Here is a 19,387-nt window from a genome sequence, read left to right on the forward strand (position 1 = left end):
TGTTGACTTGTGACGAGTGTACTAATTGTGGTTGTTTGTGTGTTTGTGTGTGTTCTCTCTGCTTCTGTACAGACACATCGACAGGCGTTGCGACTGAGACCAGCAGCGTGGAGCACACAGACACAAGTGCGGCGTCAGAACTCAGTCGACCGAACACCACTAGCACTAGTACAGCACAGCACGAGCACGAGCACGAGCACGAGCCGAGCACGAGCATGGACACAAGCACAAGCAATAGCACCACCGCGACCACAAGCACAACATTGACGCCGTCGATGACGATGACCACGGCAGCAACATTGGCTACCATGCGGATGACCGAGCTGTCATCAACTACTGCTGCAGCTACTTTCGGTAGGTCCGAATTGTTTTGCAAGACACCAAATGCACTCCACACCTCATTCAACACGTGTTCACATGACTTGTGTGCTTGTGTTGAGTGCATTGACTCACTGTTCCACTGATTGACACATCGACCGATTGACTGTTTGAACAACGTGTTGATTGATCGACGGACTGAATGAATAAATGAATTAATGAGTAAATGAATGAATGAATGAATGAATGAAATGAATGGATAATATGATTGATTGATTGATTGATTGAATGATTGATTGATGTATTGAATAATGGAGTGGTTGACGAAGTGATTGAGTGACTGGTTGGTTAAGGCAGAGATTGACTGACTGAATGACAGTGATTGCGTTGGAGAGTGTTCGCAATGCAAATGTGTCGATGGTGAGTGTGAAGGTGAGTGGCGACAGCATGTTTATGTTGTTTTGTAGCTGAATGCATCAGCATGATCAGTGGAGTGGTGTAGTGGATGCGAGCATAGATTCACACTGATTGTAGGCACAGTGACACGGATGTGGGATGACGAGAGAGTGTGATGTGTATTTTGTGTGTGTAATTGTGACTTAGTGTGAAAGCACTGTGTTGTTTGTTGTCACTGAGTTGTGTAGATGGTGTTGCAGTGGTCGACACATTGTTAGTTGTTGTTGTTGTAGTATTGTATGTAGTTGTTTGTGTGTGCGTAGATATTGGTGTGATGATGTTGGTGGAGACGGTGGCATAAGTGTCGGTATTTAGTGTTGAATTGATAGTTATTTTGGTTGTGTGACCTGAGACAGAGGATGTGACTGGCATATTGCGAGACAATGTGTATATGATGTTGACTTGTGACGAGTGTACTAATTGTGGTTGTTTGTGTGTTTGTGTGTGTTCTCTCTGCTTCTGTACAGACACATCGACAGGCGTTGCGACTGAGACCAGCAGCGTGGAGCACACAGACACAAGTGCGGCGTCAGAACACAGTCGACCGAACACCACTAGCACTAGTACGAGCACGAGCACGAGCACGAGCACGAGCACGAGCACGACCAGCACAGCATGGCACTAGCAATAGCACCACCGCGACCACAAGCACAACATTGACGCCGTCGATGACGATGACCACGGCAGCAACATTGGCTACCATGCGGATGACCGAGCTGTCATCAACTACTGCTGCAGCTACTTTCGGTAGGTCCGAATTGTTTTGCAAGACACCAAATGCACTCCACACCTCATTCAACACGTGTTCACATGACTTGTGTGCTTGTGTTGAGTGCATTGACTCACTGTTCCACTGATTGACACATCGACCGATTGACTGTTTGAACAACGTGTTGATTGATCGACGGACTGAATGAATAAATGAATTAATGAGTAAATGAATGAATGAATGAATGAATGAATGGATAAGTGAATGGATAATTGAATTAATTGATTGATTGATTGAATGATTGATTGATGTATTGAATAATGGAGTGGTTGACGAAGTGATTGAGTGACTGGTTGGTTAAGGCAGAGATTGACTGACTGAATGACAGTGATTGCGTTGGAGAGTGTTCGCAATGCAAATGTGTCGATGGTGAGTGTGAAGGTGAGTGGCGACAGCATGTTTATGTTGTTTTGTAGCTGAATGCATCAGCATGATCAGTGGAGTGGTGTAGTGGATGCGAGCATAGATTCACACTGATTGTAGGCACAGTGACACGGATGTGGGATGACGAGAGAGTGTGATGTGTATTTTGTGTGTGTAATTGTGACTTAGTGTGAAAGCACTGTGTTGTTTGTTGTCACTGAGTTGTGTAGATGGTGTTGCAGTGGTCGACACATTGTTAGTTGTTGTTGTTGTAGTATTGTATGTAGTTGTTTGTGTGTGCGTAGATATTGGTGTGATGATGTTGGTGGAGACGGTGGCATAAGTGTCGGTATTTAGTGTTGAATTGATAGTTATTTTGGTTGTGTGACCTGAGACAGAGGATGTGACTGGCATATTGCGAGACAATGTGTATATGATGTTGACTTGTGACGAGTGTACTAATTGTGGTTGTTTGTGTGTTTGTGTGTGTTCTCTCTGCTTCTGTACAGACACATCGACAGGCGTTGCGACTGAGACCAGCAGCGTGGAGCACACAGACACAAGTGCGGCGTCAGAACTCAGTCGACCGAACACCACTAGCACTAGACGAGCACGAGCACGAGCACGAGCACGAGCACGAGCACGAGCGCGAGCACGAGCATAGACACAAGCACTAGCACTAGCACCACCGCGACCACAAGCACAACATTGACGCCGTCGATGACGATGACCACGGCAGCAACATTGGCTACCATGCGGATGACCGAGCTGTCATCAACTACTGCTGCAGCTACTTTCGGTAGGTCCGAATTGTTTTGCAAGACACCAAATGCACTCCACACCTCATTCAACACGTGTTCACATGACTTGTGTGCTTGTGTTGAGTGCATTGACTCACTGTTCCACTGATTGACACATCGACCGATTGACTGTTTGAACAACGTGTTGATTGATCGACGGACTGAATGAATAAATGAATTAATGAGAATGAATGAATGAATGAATGAATGAATGGATAATGAATGGATAATTGATTGATTGATTGATTGAATGATTGATTGATGTATTGAATAATGGAGTGGTTGACGAAGTGATTGAGTGACTGGTTGGTTAAGGCAGAGATTGACTGACTGAATGACAGTGATTGCGTTGGAGAGTGTTCGCAATGCAAATGTGTCGATGGTGAGTGTGAAGGTGAGTGGCGACAGCATGTTTATGTTGTTTTGTAGCTGAATGCATCAGCATGATCAGTGGAGTGGTGTAGTGGATGCGAGCATAGATTCACACTGATTGTAGGCACAGTGACACGGATGTGGGATGACGAGAGAGTGTGATGTGTATTTTGTGTGTGTAATTGTGACTTAGTGTGAAAGCACTGTGTTGTTTGTTGTCACTGAGTTGTGTAGATGGTGTTGCAGTGGTCGACACATTGTTAGTTGTTGTTGTTGTAGTATTGTATGTAGTTGTTTGTGTGTGCGTAGATATTGGTGTGATGATGTTGGTGGAGACGGTGGCATAAGTGTCGGTATTTAGTGTTGAATTGATAGTTATTTTGGTTGTGTGACCTGAGACAGAGGATGTGACTGGCATATTGCGAGACAATGTGTATATGATGTTGACTTGTGACGAGTGTACTAATTGTGGTTGTTTGTGTGTTTGTGTGTGTTCTCTCTGCTTCTGTACAGACACATCGACAGGCGTTGCGACTGAGACCAGCAGCGTGGAGCACACAGACACAAGTGCGGCGTCAGAACTCAGTCGACCGAACACCACTAGCACTAGTACGAGCACGAGCACGAGCACGAGCACGAGCACGAGCGCGAGCACGAGCATGGACACAAGCACAAGCAATAGCACCACCGCGACCACAAGCACAACATTGACGCCGTCGATGACGATGACCACGGCAGCAACATTGGCTACCATGCGGATGACCGAGCTGTCATCAACTACTGCTGCAGCTACTTTCGGTAGGTCCGAATTGTTTTGCAAGACACCAAATGCACTCCACACCTCATTCAACACGTGTTCACATGACTTGTGTGCTTGTGTTGAGTGCATTGACTCACTGTTCCACTGATTGACACATCGACCGATTGACTGTTTGAACAACGTGTTGATTGATCGACGGACTGAATGAATAAATGAATTAATGAGTAAATGAATGAATGAATGAATGAATGAATGGATAATTGAATTAATTGATTGATTGATTGATTGAATGATTGATTGATGTATTGAATAATGGAGTGGTTGACGAAGTGATTGAGTGACTGGTTGGTTAAGGCAGAGATTGACTGACTGAATGACAGTGATTGCGTTGGAGAGTGTTCGCAATGCAAATGTGTCGATGGTGAGTGTGAAGGTGAGTGGCGACAGCATGTTTATGTTGTTTTGTAGCTGAATGCATCAGCATGATCAGTGGAGTGGTGTAGTGGATGCGAGCATAGATTCACACTGATTGTAGGCACAGTGACACGGATGTGGGATGACGAGAGAGTGTGATGTGTATTTTGTGTGTGTAATTGTGACTTAGTGTGAAAGCACTGTGTTGTTTGTTGTCACTGAGTTGTGTAGATGGTGTTGCAGTGGTCGACACATTGTTAGTTGTTGTTGTTGTAGTATTGTATGTAGTTGTTTGTGTGTGCGTAGATATTGGTGTGATGATGTTGGTGGAGACGGTGGCATAAGTGTCGGTATTTAGTGTTGAATTGATAGTTATTTTGGTTGTGTGACCTGAGACAGAGGATGTGACTGGCATATTGCGAGACAATGTGTATATGATGTTGACTTGTGACGAGTGTACTAATTGTGGTTGTTTGTGTGTTTGTGTGTGTTCTCTCTGCTTCTGTACAGACACATCGACAGGCGTTGCGACTGAGACCAGCAGCGTGGAGCACACAGACACAAGTGCGGCGTCAGAACTCAGTCGACCGAACACCACTAGCACTACGAGCACGAGCACGAGCACGAGCACGAGCACGAGCACGAGCGAGCACAGCATAGCACTAGCAATAGCACCACCGCGACCACAAGCACAACATTGACGCCGTCGATGACGATGACCACGGCAGCAACATTGGCTACCATGCGGATGACCGAGCTGTCATCAACTACTGCTGCAGCTACTTTCGGTAGGTCCGAATTGTTTTGCAAGACACCAAATGCACTCCACACCTCATTCAACACGTGTTCACATGACTTGTGTGCTTGTGTTGAGTGCATTGACTCACTGTTCCACTGATTGACACATCGACCGATTGACTGTTTGAACAACGTGTTGATTGATCGACGGACTGAATGAATGAATGAATGAATGAATGAATGAATGAATGAATGAATGGATAATTGAATTAATTGATTGATTGATTGATTGATTGAATGATTGATTGATGTATTGAATAATGGAGTGGTTGACGAAGTGATTGAGTGACTGGTTGGTTAAGGCAGAGATTGACTGACTGAATGACAGTGATTGCGTTGGAGAGTGTTCGCAATGCAAATGTGTCGATGGTGAGTGTGAAGGTGAGTGGCGACAGCATGTTTATGTTGTTTTGTAGCTGAATGCATCAGCATGATCAGTGGAGTGGTGTAGTGGATGCGAGCATAGATTCACACTGATTGTAGGCACAGTGACACGGATGTGGGATGACGAGAGAGTGTGATGTGTATTTTGTGTGTGTAATTGTGACTTAGTGTGAAAGCACTGTGTTGTTTGTTGTCACTGAGTTGTGTAGATGGTGTTGCAGTGGTCGACACATTGTTAGTTGTTGTTGTTGTAGTATTGTATGTAGTTGTTTGTGTGTGCGTAGATATTGGTGTGATGATGTTGGTGGAGACGGTGGCATAAGTGTCGGTATTTAGTGTTGAATTGATAGTTATTTTGGTTGTGTGACCTGAGACAGAGGATGTGACTGGCATATTGCGAGACAATGTGTATATGATGTTGACTTGTGACGAGTGTACTAATTGTGGTTGTTTGTGTGTTTGTGTGTGTTCTCTCTGCTTCTGTACAGACACATCGACAGGCGTTGCGACTGAGACCAGCAGCGTGGAGCACACAGACACAAGTGCGGCGTCAGAACTCAATCGACCGAACACTACTAGCACTAGTACGAGCACGAGCACGAGCACGAGCACGAGCACGAGCACGAGCGCAGCACAGCATGGACACAAGCACAGCAATAGCACCACCGCGACCACAAGCACAACATTGACGCCGTCGATGACGATGACCACGGCAGCAACATTGGCTACCATGCGGATGACCGAGCTGTCATCAACTACTGCTGCAGCTACTTTCGGTAGGTCCGAATTGTTTTGCAAGACACCAAATGCACTCCACACCTCATTCAACACGTGTTCACATGACTTGTGTGCTTGTGTTGAGTGCATTGACTCACTGTTCCACTGATTGACACATCGACCGATTGACTGTTTGAACAACGTGTTGATTGATCGACGGACTGAATGAATAAATGAATTAATGAGTGAATGAATGAATGAATGAATGAGATGAATGGATAATTGAATGATTGATTGATTGATTGATTGATTGAATGATTGATTGATGTATTGAATAATGGAGTGGTTGACGAAGTGATTGAGTGACTGGTTGGTTAAGGCAGAGATTGACTGACTGAATGACAGTGATTGCGTTGGAGAGTGTTCGCAATGCAAATGTGTCGATGGTGAGTGTGAAGGTGAATGGCGACAGCATGTTTATGTTGTTTTGTAGCTGAATGCATCAGCATGATCAGTGGAGTGGTGTAGTGGATGCGAGCATAGATTCACACTGATTGTAGGCACAGTGACACGGATGTGGGATGACGAGAGAGTGTGATGTGTATTTTGTGTGTGTAATTGTGACTTAGTGTGAAAGCACTGTGTTGTTTGTTGTCACTGAGTTGTGTAGATGGTGTTGCAGTGGTCGACACATTGTTAGTTGTTGTTGTTGTAGTATTGTATGTAGTTGTTTGTGTGTGCGTAGATATTGGTGTGATGATGTTGGTGGAGACGGTGGCATAAGTGTCGGTATTTAGTGTTGAATTGATAGTTATTTTGGTTGTGTGACCTGAGACAGAGGATGTGACTGGCATATTGCGAGACAATGTGTATATGATGTTGACTTGTGACGAGTGTACTAATTGTGGTTGTTTGTGTGTTTGTGTGTGTTCTCTCTGCTTCTGTACAGACACATCGACAGGCGTTGCGACTGAGACCAGCAGCGTGGAGCACACAGACACAAGTGCGGCGTCAGAACTCAGTCGACCGAACACCACTAGCACTAGTACGAGCACGAGCACGAGCACGAGCACGAGCACGAGCACGAGCGCGAGCACGAGCATGGACACAAGCACAAGCAATAGCACCACCGCGACCACAAGCACAACATTGACGCCGTCGATGACGATGACCACGGCAGCAACATTGGCTACCATGCGGATGACCGAGCTGTCATCAACTACTGCTGCAGCTACTTTCGGTAGGTCCGAATTGTTTTGCAAGACACCAAATGCACTCCACACCTCATTCAACACGTGTTCACATGACTTGTGTGCTTGTGTTGAGTGCATTGACTCACTGTTCCACTGATTGACACATCGACCGATTGACTGTTTGAACAACGTGTTGATTGATCGACGGACTGAATGAATAAATGAATTAATGAGTAAATGAATGAATGAATGAATGAATGAATGGATAATGAATTAATTGATTGATTGATTGATTGATTGAATGATTGATTGATGTATTGAATAATGGAGTGGTTGACGAAGTGATTGAGTGACTGGTTGGTTAAGGCAGAGATTGACTGACTGAATGACAGTGATTGCGTTGGAGAGTGTTCGCAATGCAAATGTGTCGATGGTGAGTGTGAAGGTGAGTGGCGACAGCATGTTTATGTTGTTTTGTAGCTGAATGCATCAGCATGATCAGTGGAGTGGTGTAGTGGATGCGAGCATAGATTCACACTGATTGTAGGCACAGTGACACGGATGTGGGATGACGAGAGAGTGTGATGTGTATTTTGTGTGTGTAATTGTGACTTAGTGTGAAAGCACTGTGTTGTTTGTTGTCACTGAGTTGTGTAGATGGTGTTGCAGTGGTCGACACATTGTTAGTTGTTGTTGTTGTAGTATTGTATGTAGTTGTTTGTGTGTGCGTAGATATTGTTGTGATGATGTTGGTGGAGACGGTGGCATAAGTGTCGGTATTTAGTGTTGAATTGATAGTTATTTTGGTTGTGTGACCTGAGACAGAGGATGTGACTGGCATATTGCGAGACAATGTGTATATGATGTTGACTTGTGACGAGTGTACTAATTGTGGTTGTTTGTGTGTTTGTGTGTGTTCTCTCTGCTTCTGTACAGACACATCGACAGGCGTTGCGACTGAGACCAGCAGCGTGGAGCACACAGACACAAGTGCGGCGTCAGAACTCAGTCGACCGAACACCACTAGCACTAGTACGAGCACGAGCACGAGCACGAGCACGAGCACGAGCACGACGCGAGCACGAGCATGGACACAAGCACAAGCAATAGCACCACCGCGACCACAAGCACAACATTGACGCCGTCGATGACGATGACCACGGCAGCAACATTGGCTACCATGCGGATGACCGAGCTGTCATCAACTACTGCTGCAGCTACTTTCGGTAGGTCCGAATTGTTTTGCAAGACACCAAATGCACTCCACACCTCATTCAACACGTGTTCACATGACTTGTGTGCTTGTGTTGAGTGCATTGACTCACTGTTCCACTGATTGACACATCGACCGATTGACTGTTTGAACAACGTGTTGATTGATCGACGGACTGAATGAATAAATGAATTAATGAGAATGAAGTGAATGAATGAATGAATGAATGGATAAGTGAATTAATTGATTGATTGATTGATTGAATGATTGATTGATGTATTGAATAATGGAGTGGTTGACGAAGTGATTGAGTGACTGGTTGGTTAAGGCAGAGATTGACTGACTGAATGACAGTGATTGCGTTGGAGAGTGTTCGCAATGCAAATGTGTCGATGGTGAGTGTGAAGGTGAGTGGCGACAGCATGTTTATGTTGTTTTGTAGCTGAATGCATCAGCATGATCAGTGGAGTGGTGTAGTGGATGCGAGCATAGATTCACACTGATTGTAGGCACAGTGACACGGATGTGGGATGACGAGAGAGTGTGATGTGTATGTTTGTGTGTGTAATTGTGACTTAGTGTGAAAGCACTGTGTTGTTTGTTGTCACTGAGTTGTGTAGATGGTGTTGCAGTGGTCGACACATTGTTAGTTGTTGTAGTATTGTATGTAGTTGTTTGTGTGTGCGTAGATATTGGTGTGATGATGTTGGTTGAGACGGTGGCATAAGTTTCGGTATTTAGTGTTGCATTGATAGTTATTTTGGTTGTGTGATCTGAGACAGAGGATGTGACTGGCATATTGCGAGACAATGTGGATATGATGTTGACTTGTGACGAGTGTACTAATTGTGGTTGTTTGTGTGTTTGTGTGTGTTCTCTCTGTTTCTGTACAGACACATCGACAGGCGTTGCGACTGAGACCAGCAGCGTGGAGCACACAGACACAAGTGCGGCGTCAGAACTCAGTCGACCGAACACCACTAGCACTAGCACTAGCACTAGCACTAGCACGAGCACGAGCACGAGCACGAGCATTGACACAAGCACAAGCATGGACACAAGCACTAGCACTAGCACTAGCACCACCGCGACCACAAGCACAACATTGACGCCGTCGATGACGATGACCACGGCAGCAACATTGGCTACCATGCGGATGACCGAGCTGTCATCAACTACTGCTGCAGCTACTTTCGGTAGGTCCGAATTGTTTTGCAAGACACCAAATGCACTCCACACCTCATTCAACACGTGTTCACATGACTTGTGTGCTTGTGTTGAGTGCATTGACTCACTGTTCCACTGATTGACACATCGACCGATTGACTGTTTGAACAACGTGTTGATTGATCGACGAACTGAATGAATGAATGAGAATGAGTGAATGGATGAATGAATGATTAATTGATTAATTGATTGAATGATTGATTGATGATTGAATAATGGAGTGGTTGAGAAGTGATTGAGTGACTGGTTGGTTAAGGCAGAGATTGACTGACTGAATGACAGTGATTGCGTTGGAGAGTGTTCGCAATGCAAATGTGTCGATGGTGAGTGTGAAGGTGAGTGGCGACAGCATGTTTATGTTGTTTTGTAGCTGAATGCATCAGCATGATCAGTGGTGTTGTGGATGCGAGGACTGATTCAGACTATTTGTTAGCACGTTGAAACTTATGAGTTTTAAGTTCCACCGAATCTTCTTTGTGTTTTTTTCTTTCTATAATTCTTCTCATTACTTGTGTGTTTTTTGTATGTAATTTCAGTAATTTTCTTAGCAGGTTATTATCTGGTTTCTGAATTTTTCATTGTTTGATGTGTAGATTGATTTCTCAATTTCTGTTTTCGCGTCATCCATCTGTATTCTTTTTCTTTTTTTCTTTTTATTTTTCTGCTTCAGTTTTATTTCCTGTTATTCCCATTTTTTTCATTTTTTTAAATGTTTCACTTCATATTTTCTGACAATATTTTCTATCAGTGTTCGTCTTCTTACAACTGGTAGTTTTCACTTTGCCTTTGACATTTTCTCAACATTTTCTCTCATAACCATTTCAGATTATTCTACGCTGAAATCGAATGACACTTTTTCTTCTTCTTCTTCAATTGCTCCTGTATCCGAAACAGATATAATAACTGAGCTTTCATCAACGACTATTACAACGGAATCTACTTTTATCGGTAGAGGTAAGAATTTATCTACTTTTGTTTATTGAATTTTGTATCCATACTCTTTCTATGGTTAGGTTTATTTATTTTCCGGATTTCGTTTCCAGATTTTTAGGAATTGCATCAGTTTTCTTCTTGTTACAAAAATTTATTAGTGCCTAATTAGTCAGATTTACCATGTTTTGCACTGTTAAATGACCTTTTTTTCCAAAAAAAAAATTATGAAAATAAGTAGGGATTGGCGACCAAACGTGGATTGAAAGATACAACTTATTGAATATTAAACATGTGATATTCTTTCTATCATTGACTTATAGTATAGACTCACTGAGTGTAATTGCCTGTAAATGTGTTGAAGAAAGTATGGTCTGTCATATAATCTGGTTCTATATTTTTATTCATTAGTTATATACTTGATGTAACGTGATCCAGTCTGTGTATAGTATGTCGTTTGAGTATCCAGTCGAGTGGTTACAAAATCTCAATCACCTGTCGTATTAGGTTATTATAATAGTATATCATTACAAAAAAAAGTTTAATTTCATTTGTCTGTCACATCATCTTTGCAAATGAAAACTTCTATGGTTGTAAAGATACTGATTTAAAAATAGTTTTATTAATCCTAACAGCTAAGTAATCATGGGACTAGACATACATTCTCTCACCTAAATTATACTTCTCTATATCTTATAGATTTCGTATATGAAGTTCTTTATCATCCGATCATTTCTGTGTATATTTGTTTTCTCTGTACATAAAATTTGACATCACTTGGTAATAAATCATATAAAAAGTTTTATGGTAAATGAATCAACAGTATGGTGTTGTGAAAATTATTAGGTTTTTGATTAAGATCATGGATCGATTAACGTTAGACCACCATTGAAGACCTGAAAGTTCTGGACGGCCGATTCTTCCTTTTACGAAGCCCCTGAGCAATGCGCACCCACGATCCCGAGAGTGGAATTCGAACCTAGGACCTCCGGTCTCGTGCACGAACGTTTAGCCTCTATACCACTGAATCGGAGTCCAACAGTGTTAATCTCTAACCTCAACCAATCCATGAAATTACGCGACCATCTTCCATTGTACTGAGATAGATACCTGTCTATACCTGAAATGGTTTAGCTCCACTGATCACAGCTTCTCACTAGAACTCCGATAATTCCCTCACGATGTTAGTCATTAGTGAGCACATAGTAATTATCAGTATGGGGTTGTGGGGATTATGAAGTTTTTTGTTTAAGATCATGAGTCGATTAATGCTAGACCACCAATTTCGTGGATTGGCTGAGGTTAGACATTAACACCGTTGGATAGCTACTCAGTGGTCTAAGATTTAAACGTTCTCGCGCGAGACCAAAGGTCCTGGGTTCGGATCCCGCAAGCGAAGTCACGGATGCGCACTATTGAGGATTCTTGTAATAGGACGGAACTGATGTCCAGTGCTTCCAGGTTTTCAATAGTGATCTAACATCAATCGATTCATGATCTCAATCAAAAACATAAATGGATCAATTTGTCAGTAAATGTCATGTTTTCTCTAACCAAGAAAAGTCTCTACCGATAATATAAGCTAAAATTATATCACGGACAACTTTTCTAATGGCAAAATTAATTTCAAAAAGAGCCATTTACTTTATGTAGATACTTCATTACTTAAATTTATATCATATTATTTTGCTTATGATGATCAGCAGATTAATCAATAATAACGAGATAATCATTCATAAATCTATTTAAAACATACTACAATAGACATGAACTGACCAATTAATGAAAATTGGGCAAAATCATATGAACGTATGAATGGATTGTATCTAATTGAATATTCCAAGAAAATATGTATTTATGAATTAATACAAATAGTACAATCTTATCTAGTAACTTCACCGTAGTTTACAAAGATGTACTTGGGAATCCAAGGTGTATAATGTTAATTTAGATTATTCATTCTTAGTCTAGTTACACATGAATAGCACAAGTTCACCCAAGTCGGATAAACAGGCATACGGTATAGAGGTGTTTTACATAAATTCAGGAAATTGAATTCACCGATCAGACTGGTCTATGATAGCGAAATTTACTGACAAGCTACTTTACAGGTATAAATGATCTAAGTAACGATTCTCTCATGGATTCGACTATAACCCTAAACTGATCTAAGTTATGCAGCCACTGTATATGCTAGATGGGCATTTAGTTCTAGCATGAGACTCTTTAGCAGTGTACATTAACAACGCGTAAATAGGGATCGAAGTCAAAACCTTCAATTTTGAGCACGAACGCTTAACTTTCAAACCACTGAGCCTGCATCTAATAGTGTACTAGTTTAAATTCGGTCAGTCATTGAAGTCTTGTGGCAATCCACTCATACACTCATACACTCATACATATATAAGTCATCAATGGCTCATATCTCATTCCTCACACATATATGTTATTTCCTGGCCAATCGTATGTATTGGTCATTTTGTTGATGCCTGATTAGTCCATTGTATCAAACATTTTCTTTAATGATTATATTGTAATTTTTTTGCATTTTTCAAAATTCTCTCCAGTATTTACACAATTTGGTGTAAAAGGTGTTTTATATAAATCAGAAAGTGAAGGAATTATTCCATGGTCCGATGATTATAATAATTATCAATCGAAAATTTACAATGATTTAGCTACAGTATTCTGTAATCTGGTATGTATTTAATTGTTAAGATTGTATATAATTAATTACAATATGAGCGTTTTGTAATTCACTTGGTATTGTTTACTTGAATCTTCCCATTGATGTTTAGGACTGCGATTGATCAGTCTCTTGTTGACATGTGTGTATCCTGTGCGTATTCCCTCGATATTGCCTTAAGTCACAAGCTTTATGAGCGATGATGGATAGTGGCTGGCAATGAAATCCAAGACGCACGTTTTGTCCTATCTGAGACTCGTCAGTCCCGGAATGAACATCAACTCTGGAATGCAGGTAAATCCAGATGACAAATCCCAAATAGAGTTAAACGCACGTCCTGGAGTCCAATGCTAGCCACTATCCATAATATATTTTTTTAGTTGACCACATTAGATACTTGAACGATCGAGTTATCAGTCACCACTTTTGAAAGAACAATAAAATTTAATGGTTAAAAATTACATGACTTCGCTAGATTTCAGTATACTTTGTATGTATTTTTTACATATCTATGCAATAGTCGATTAACTAAATATATCACTTCTATTTTGTCTAGTCAATAATAATGAAATCTGCAATTGTATTCTTTTATCCATTTCTCATTTTCGAAATATTCATGTATGTAGTTTTTGAAAGAAAAGAATATCCTCCTTTGAAATTACCCAAATCATTGATATTACATTATAGAGACTTGTGGTGGTCGGTATTCGATATATCCCTTAAACTTCGTATACAATTCGTCTTGATAACCGTCCTATTTAACCCCAACGGTATATTATTCAGAAGGCGAATACGAAGCGTTGATTACGTTTATTTCGAGACCACACACACAGATGTCCAAAATTACAGATGCATTAAACGAGCATTAAGAGTTGTGTCGAACGGCAAACAGGCAAGCGAGCGATTGAGCGAATGTAAGTAATCGAGTATGATCAAGCGAGCGAGAAAGCAGAGTCAACGATATAAATAACATGGACATATATATAGCATGTGAAATTAATGAGTAATCGAATCAAATAAGCGGTTAGTAGTGAGACTAGCAGAGTGAATAAATGCGTAGGCCGTAAGCAATATTCAAGCATGCGTATTTCATACAAGCACAAAATAATAATAAGGGTACAATAAATTGTTATAATGCGGATGGCTTTGTCCGCTAAATAAGTTAGCAAAAGGGCTTAACTGAGTTAAATGAGAATAAACCCATTTTCACGTGAGTCGCTATAGACTTATAATATCTATTGAACGTTTATGTGTAATAGATCACTTTCATTATTAATTACTTAAGTTACCCTAACTACTTAACTTGAAATCATGTTATAGATAACTAAATTAAGTATTCATAAATCAATCATGAATTTAGAGTAGATTGTGTAATGAGAAATTTATTGATCATCTCTTGAAAAAAGTTGTAGAGCTGAAGGTCTCATATGAGATTGAAAGTTTGCTATTGATATTGTAGATGGTTCGGCATTACTTTGGGAAGTTTTGATGACTGTTCATACACATATGGTGTCTGGTTCTCCTATGAAGCAGGGTTGAACTGTACTGCTCGGTTTATGATGTGAAAGTCTGTATGGTGTCCGGTTCTCCTGGAAACCAATTTAAAATTACCCTAGTCCACAAGGGTATATTATATAAATAATTATATAGCGTTTTCATAGTTTATAATATATGATCTTTAAATATTTTGAATACAAGCTTAGGAGATCATCATATAATAAGAAAATATCTGAAGAATTTATATTTATACTTGTGACTGAATGGCAACGTTAAGACAATCTTCTAAAGATACATATACCACAATAGAAACTGATTAGTTGCACTCCGTATGATCAACCGCGAACTCTGATAGATCAAACTCGTACACGCTGCACAGGACAGTGAATATCAAGACTTTGTGGCTCTGTTGATAAGCCACTGGTGTTTGAAGTGAAAGTTACTAGCGTCGAATCTTAATGTAGAAACTGATACTTAGATGTGGGCATAATCATCAAACTAATCACATATAAAAAGAAATCCAGCTTACAATTTCACTGCTACCCACTAACTAAATCTGTAAATTGAATACAGTCTGACAGTGTATATCATCAAACCTGAAACCATTTAGGTAGCGATAAAAAATAATTATCTTAATCCCAAGTGATTTTAGGTACAAATCGCTACAAAATTTCTTCATATTCATTGTTAAATATTCTGACTAAACAACGTAGATTAGCTAAATTAGGTTAGCTTTGTTTATGGACACTAATGGGTTATCTACTATACTGAAGAAATTTCAGTGGTACCTGGAGCTTCCTTACATCTTTTTACTGTTGGTGTCTCACAAAACTATATCTCAACTCAATTAAACTCTTCATTATTAGAACAATGTACGCTGAATACGTTATGACTATAAATTGTCATTAGATGAAGATCTCCTGAAAAACACTGGATATCTGACAGTTATTTCTTCATAATTTTAGACATTCTATCAGCTCACACCTACAATTATACATAAAATCTAAACCGAAACATTGTGGTCTTGATATTGGCACCCGGCTGTTAGATATCCGGTTTGGTGTTCGATCATCCAGATTACCGAATTTCTTTATTCCATGATATTTCACTACGATTATCTATCACACCATTGATTACATTTGTTTGAGTTCATAACTTGCTTACGTTCAACCTGTCATCTTTTAGAAATCTACAGATATTGTACTTATTGTGTGAAGTTAATCCATTCGCCTCAGTTTCATTTAAACTTGTAACTGTGCCTATCTGAGAGGTGGTATTAAACAAATTGTTAAATATATTCTAGTATCTAATCCACAATCTAAAATAACTTCAAATTGTACGATTTCCACAACCATTTAAGCCTATTAATGTTTTGTTTCAATTTTTTTTCTCAACATCTTAACTAATCTTTCTACCATTCTATTTTATATCATCAGATTATAAGTAGTTTATTAACTGCAAATACACCAATATTTCAAGGTGCTAAATGTACAACAGTCATTTTTATAAGAGTCACTATCATTATTCGAGGTAAACGACAAGTTGTCAATGGTGTAACCAACAACAACACTTCAACAGATGGAGTACAAGGTAGTGCAACAATTGAATTACAAACATTATCTGGTTCACAATTGAGTCAAGAACACTTTACTCAATTATTAAATGATGGTCATAATCAATCGGATAAAACATCTAGTGTATTTTTAAATAACTTAGAGTCAACACGTAAGTCTTTTTCATATCGTTTTAATAACTTCATTGTTCTGACAAATGTCCCATTTTTGCAATCCACTCTCTTGGTCCCTCTTATTTGAATTAGTAATAATAACAATTACTATTCTGAAAATAATAATGACATAATTCATACCATTTTACAAATATGATCAGCTTGATATGAATAGTAATAACAAATGTAGAAAACAGATATGTGATATTATCAGTTACGGGGTTGTGAAGATTAATTGAGATCATGAATCGATTGATGTTAAACCACTAATGAAAACCTGGAGGCATTGGATGGCCGTTATGCCCTATTGTGGGACTCTTCAGCAGTGCCATCCATGATCCCGAGAGCGGAATTCGAACCTAGTACCTCCGGTCTCGTTTAACCTCTATACCACTGAATCGGAATCCAACAGTGTTAATGTCTAACCTCAACCAATCCATGAAATTACGCGACCATCTTCCATTGTACTGAGATAGATACCTGTCTCTACCTGAAATGGTTTAGCTCCACTGATCACAGCTTCTCACTAGAACTCTGAGAATTCCCTAACGATGTTAGTCATTAGTGAGGACATGATAATTAGATTGTTTTAAGTATTCGTTTACGTATTACATCTTTCACACGTATTACAGAAATCAAAGACATCAGCCCGGAACGTTTAATTCTATACGATCATCTACGTACAGAAGGGGCTTACTCACACAAAATCATTCACAAATGTCATTGATAAAAAGTAAAAGGAGCAAAGGGCCCAAGATACTACCTCTTATTACACTACTTTTGACCAGGACAGAATCCGAAAAGGACATGTTAATTTTGGCTACTTAATGTTGCTGGATGAGGAAGGAATCAAACCAACCAAGCAGAGGGTCTTTGAGCCCATAGGATGCGAGTGTGTTTATTAGAAGCTGATGGTTAACCATTTCGAAATCTTTAGGAACCTTAAGGTACGGCACTAAGACTAGATATCCCCGGTTACGTTGAGTAAAGACTAAATTAAAGAAGTCATCGGCAGGTCAAACAAGATCGTTTTTTAGGAAAGCCATATTGAGAATCATTGATATGTTCTTTAGTGGGTAAGTAGTTAGAAAGTTCATTTCCAACAACTTTTTATAGGTCAACAATCGCTCATGTCTGTCTTATCTCGAGATTTGTGTGTGATATATACGGTTTTCCAACAGTTAGGGTAAGTACTTGTTTCCAGAGAGAGTAAACGGCTTTAGAAGAAGTGGAATATCTAGTCTACTAGATTTGTAGATAAACAATGAAATCGCATCTATTCCATTAACGCTTGGAACCTTAAGGGAGTGTATAGCCTTACTAACTTTTGGGTATGTGAAGGAGATAGATTTTACTGAGTTACTAGTCATATACGTGACTTTCAAAATAGTGCCATTTAGGAATTCATTATTTCTCGCAAAAATACCACTGAAAAGGTTCTCAGTGGTTTTAGAGTCCAAGGCAAATATAATGCAGCTACACCCACGTTTAGTTTCTCTGCTGCAGTGATGGAGTCGGTAGTTCTGGATATTTAATTCTGATCCAGATATTGCAGAAAAGCATCATGTTTCAGTGACAAGTATGGAAAAAGGATTAGCTGGTAAAGCTAAGGTTTGTAAGGTCGAAATTTTATTTAGAAGAGAACGTCCATTGATCAATAGTGAGTCTATAGAAGAACTATGGAGTGTTAGGAAAAAACCGAGAACGTTCTTATCGATATTATATATTTTTAAGGTGACTGAACTACGATTTATTAGGGTAATTGATCGTATGCACTATGGTTTGAACAATCTGTAGAGCTAGAGGGCCCGAGGATTTCTGAAGACCAAAAAATTATTATTTTGATAAGGTGAACTTATTTGTTGAAATTGAGTTAGCTGACAGTTAGGAAAGTCACCTGCTTGTTGGGGTTGAATTATTGGTGCGTAACGTAGCAGTCCATCTCGCATGTTGGGAAAGTCATATCTTGTAGATTCAGTATGTACAAATTTTGGAGGCAACTATGGGACACATTGATTTCTTTGAAGTTTGTCCAATATTGGACCTGCTTATACAAAGGTTGGGTTGGCCGTTTTGCGCGTCATTTCCGCCAAGTATATTTCTTTGATTTAGGAAGTGAGGTTTTGACAAGTACCTATTGTTCGTAGGTTAAGCTGGAGTGATAAAATCGTGGACCGACCAGTTCTTGTTGTATGCTCATATAATCACCTTTAGGTTTATCAGGGTAAAACTTAGTATCAGGGAGTATATTTTTGTATGGTTGAGCCTTTGTAATATTTTTGGTACTAGTTTTGGAACCAGACACTTCTGGATATACTGTATTCCCATATGGTTTGGACTTTATAATCTTAACAGTGTTTCGAAGAGCTTTCACGTTAGAACTAGGCGTTTAGATATAGGATTCTAATGTTACCTTGGGAGATATCAGATCTATGTCTAGATTATATATACATCGTACATGTTAGTCGTATCAGTGGGTCCTGCTGCTGAGGCAACGGAGTTTATGATTTGCTCATCTTCTCGAACCCTTAATAAGAATCAAATAGATTTCGAAGAGTTCTTATATAGTTCCTAGATAGGTTTCAGTAACTGGGGTTGGGATCATAGCTTTAAAGTTATACTTTGAATCATAAACTGACATCAGATATAATATAGAGTTGCTTTGTATGGACCAAATTGCAGCACTAAGTATCATTGTGGAACAATCGATTGGATGGAATTCATCACTCTACATCGACTTCATTGACCACGAGAAAGGATTTGA

General features: G+C 39.9%; 1 protein-coding gene across 1 annotated transcript in view; it reads left to right on the forward strand.

The window, feature by feature from the left end:
* The window catches only part of AK2_3 (Adenylate kinase 2, mitochondrial), a gene marked incomplete at both ends in the record, with an annotated part of 54,395 nt that overhangs the window by 27,964 nt on the left and 7,044 nt on the right, over positions 1-19,387 (forward strand). Inside the window, 3 exons of the mRNA XM_051219536.1 lie at positions 10,533-10,738; positions 13,282-13,412; positions 16,334-16,622. Of these exons, the coding sequence (XP_051064859.1) occupies positions 10,533-10,738; positions 13,282-13,412; positions 16,334-16,622 (626 nt within the window). The remainder of the gene's footprint in view (positions 1-10,532; positions 10,739-13,281; positions 13,413-16,333; positions 16,623-19,387) is intronic.

This window comes from Schistosoma haematobium, chromosome 5, assembly GCF_000699445.3.
Source record: "Schistosoma haematobium chromosome 5, whole genome shotgun sequence".
In the NCBI taxonomy this organism is placed as follows: Eukaryota; Metazoa; Platyhelminthes; class Trematoda; order Strigeidida; family Schistosomatidae; genus Schistosoma; species Schistosoma haematobium.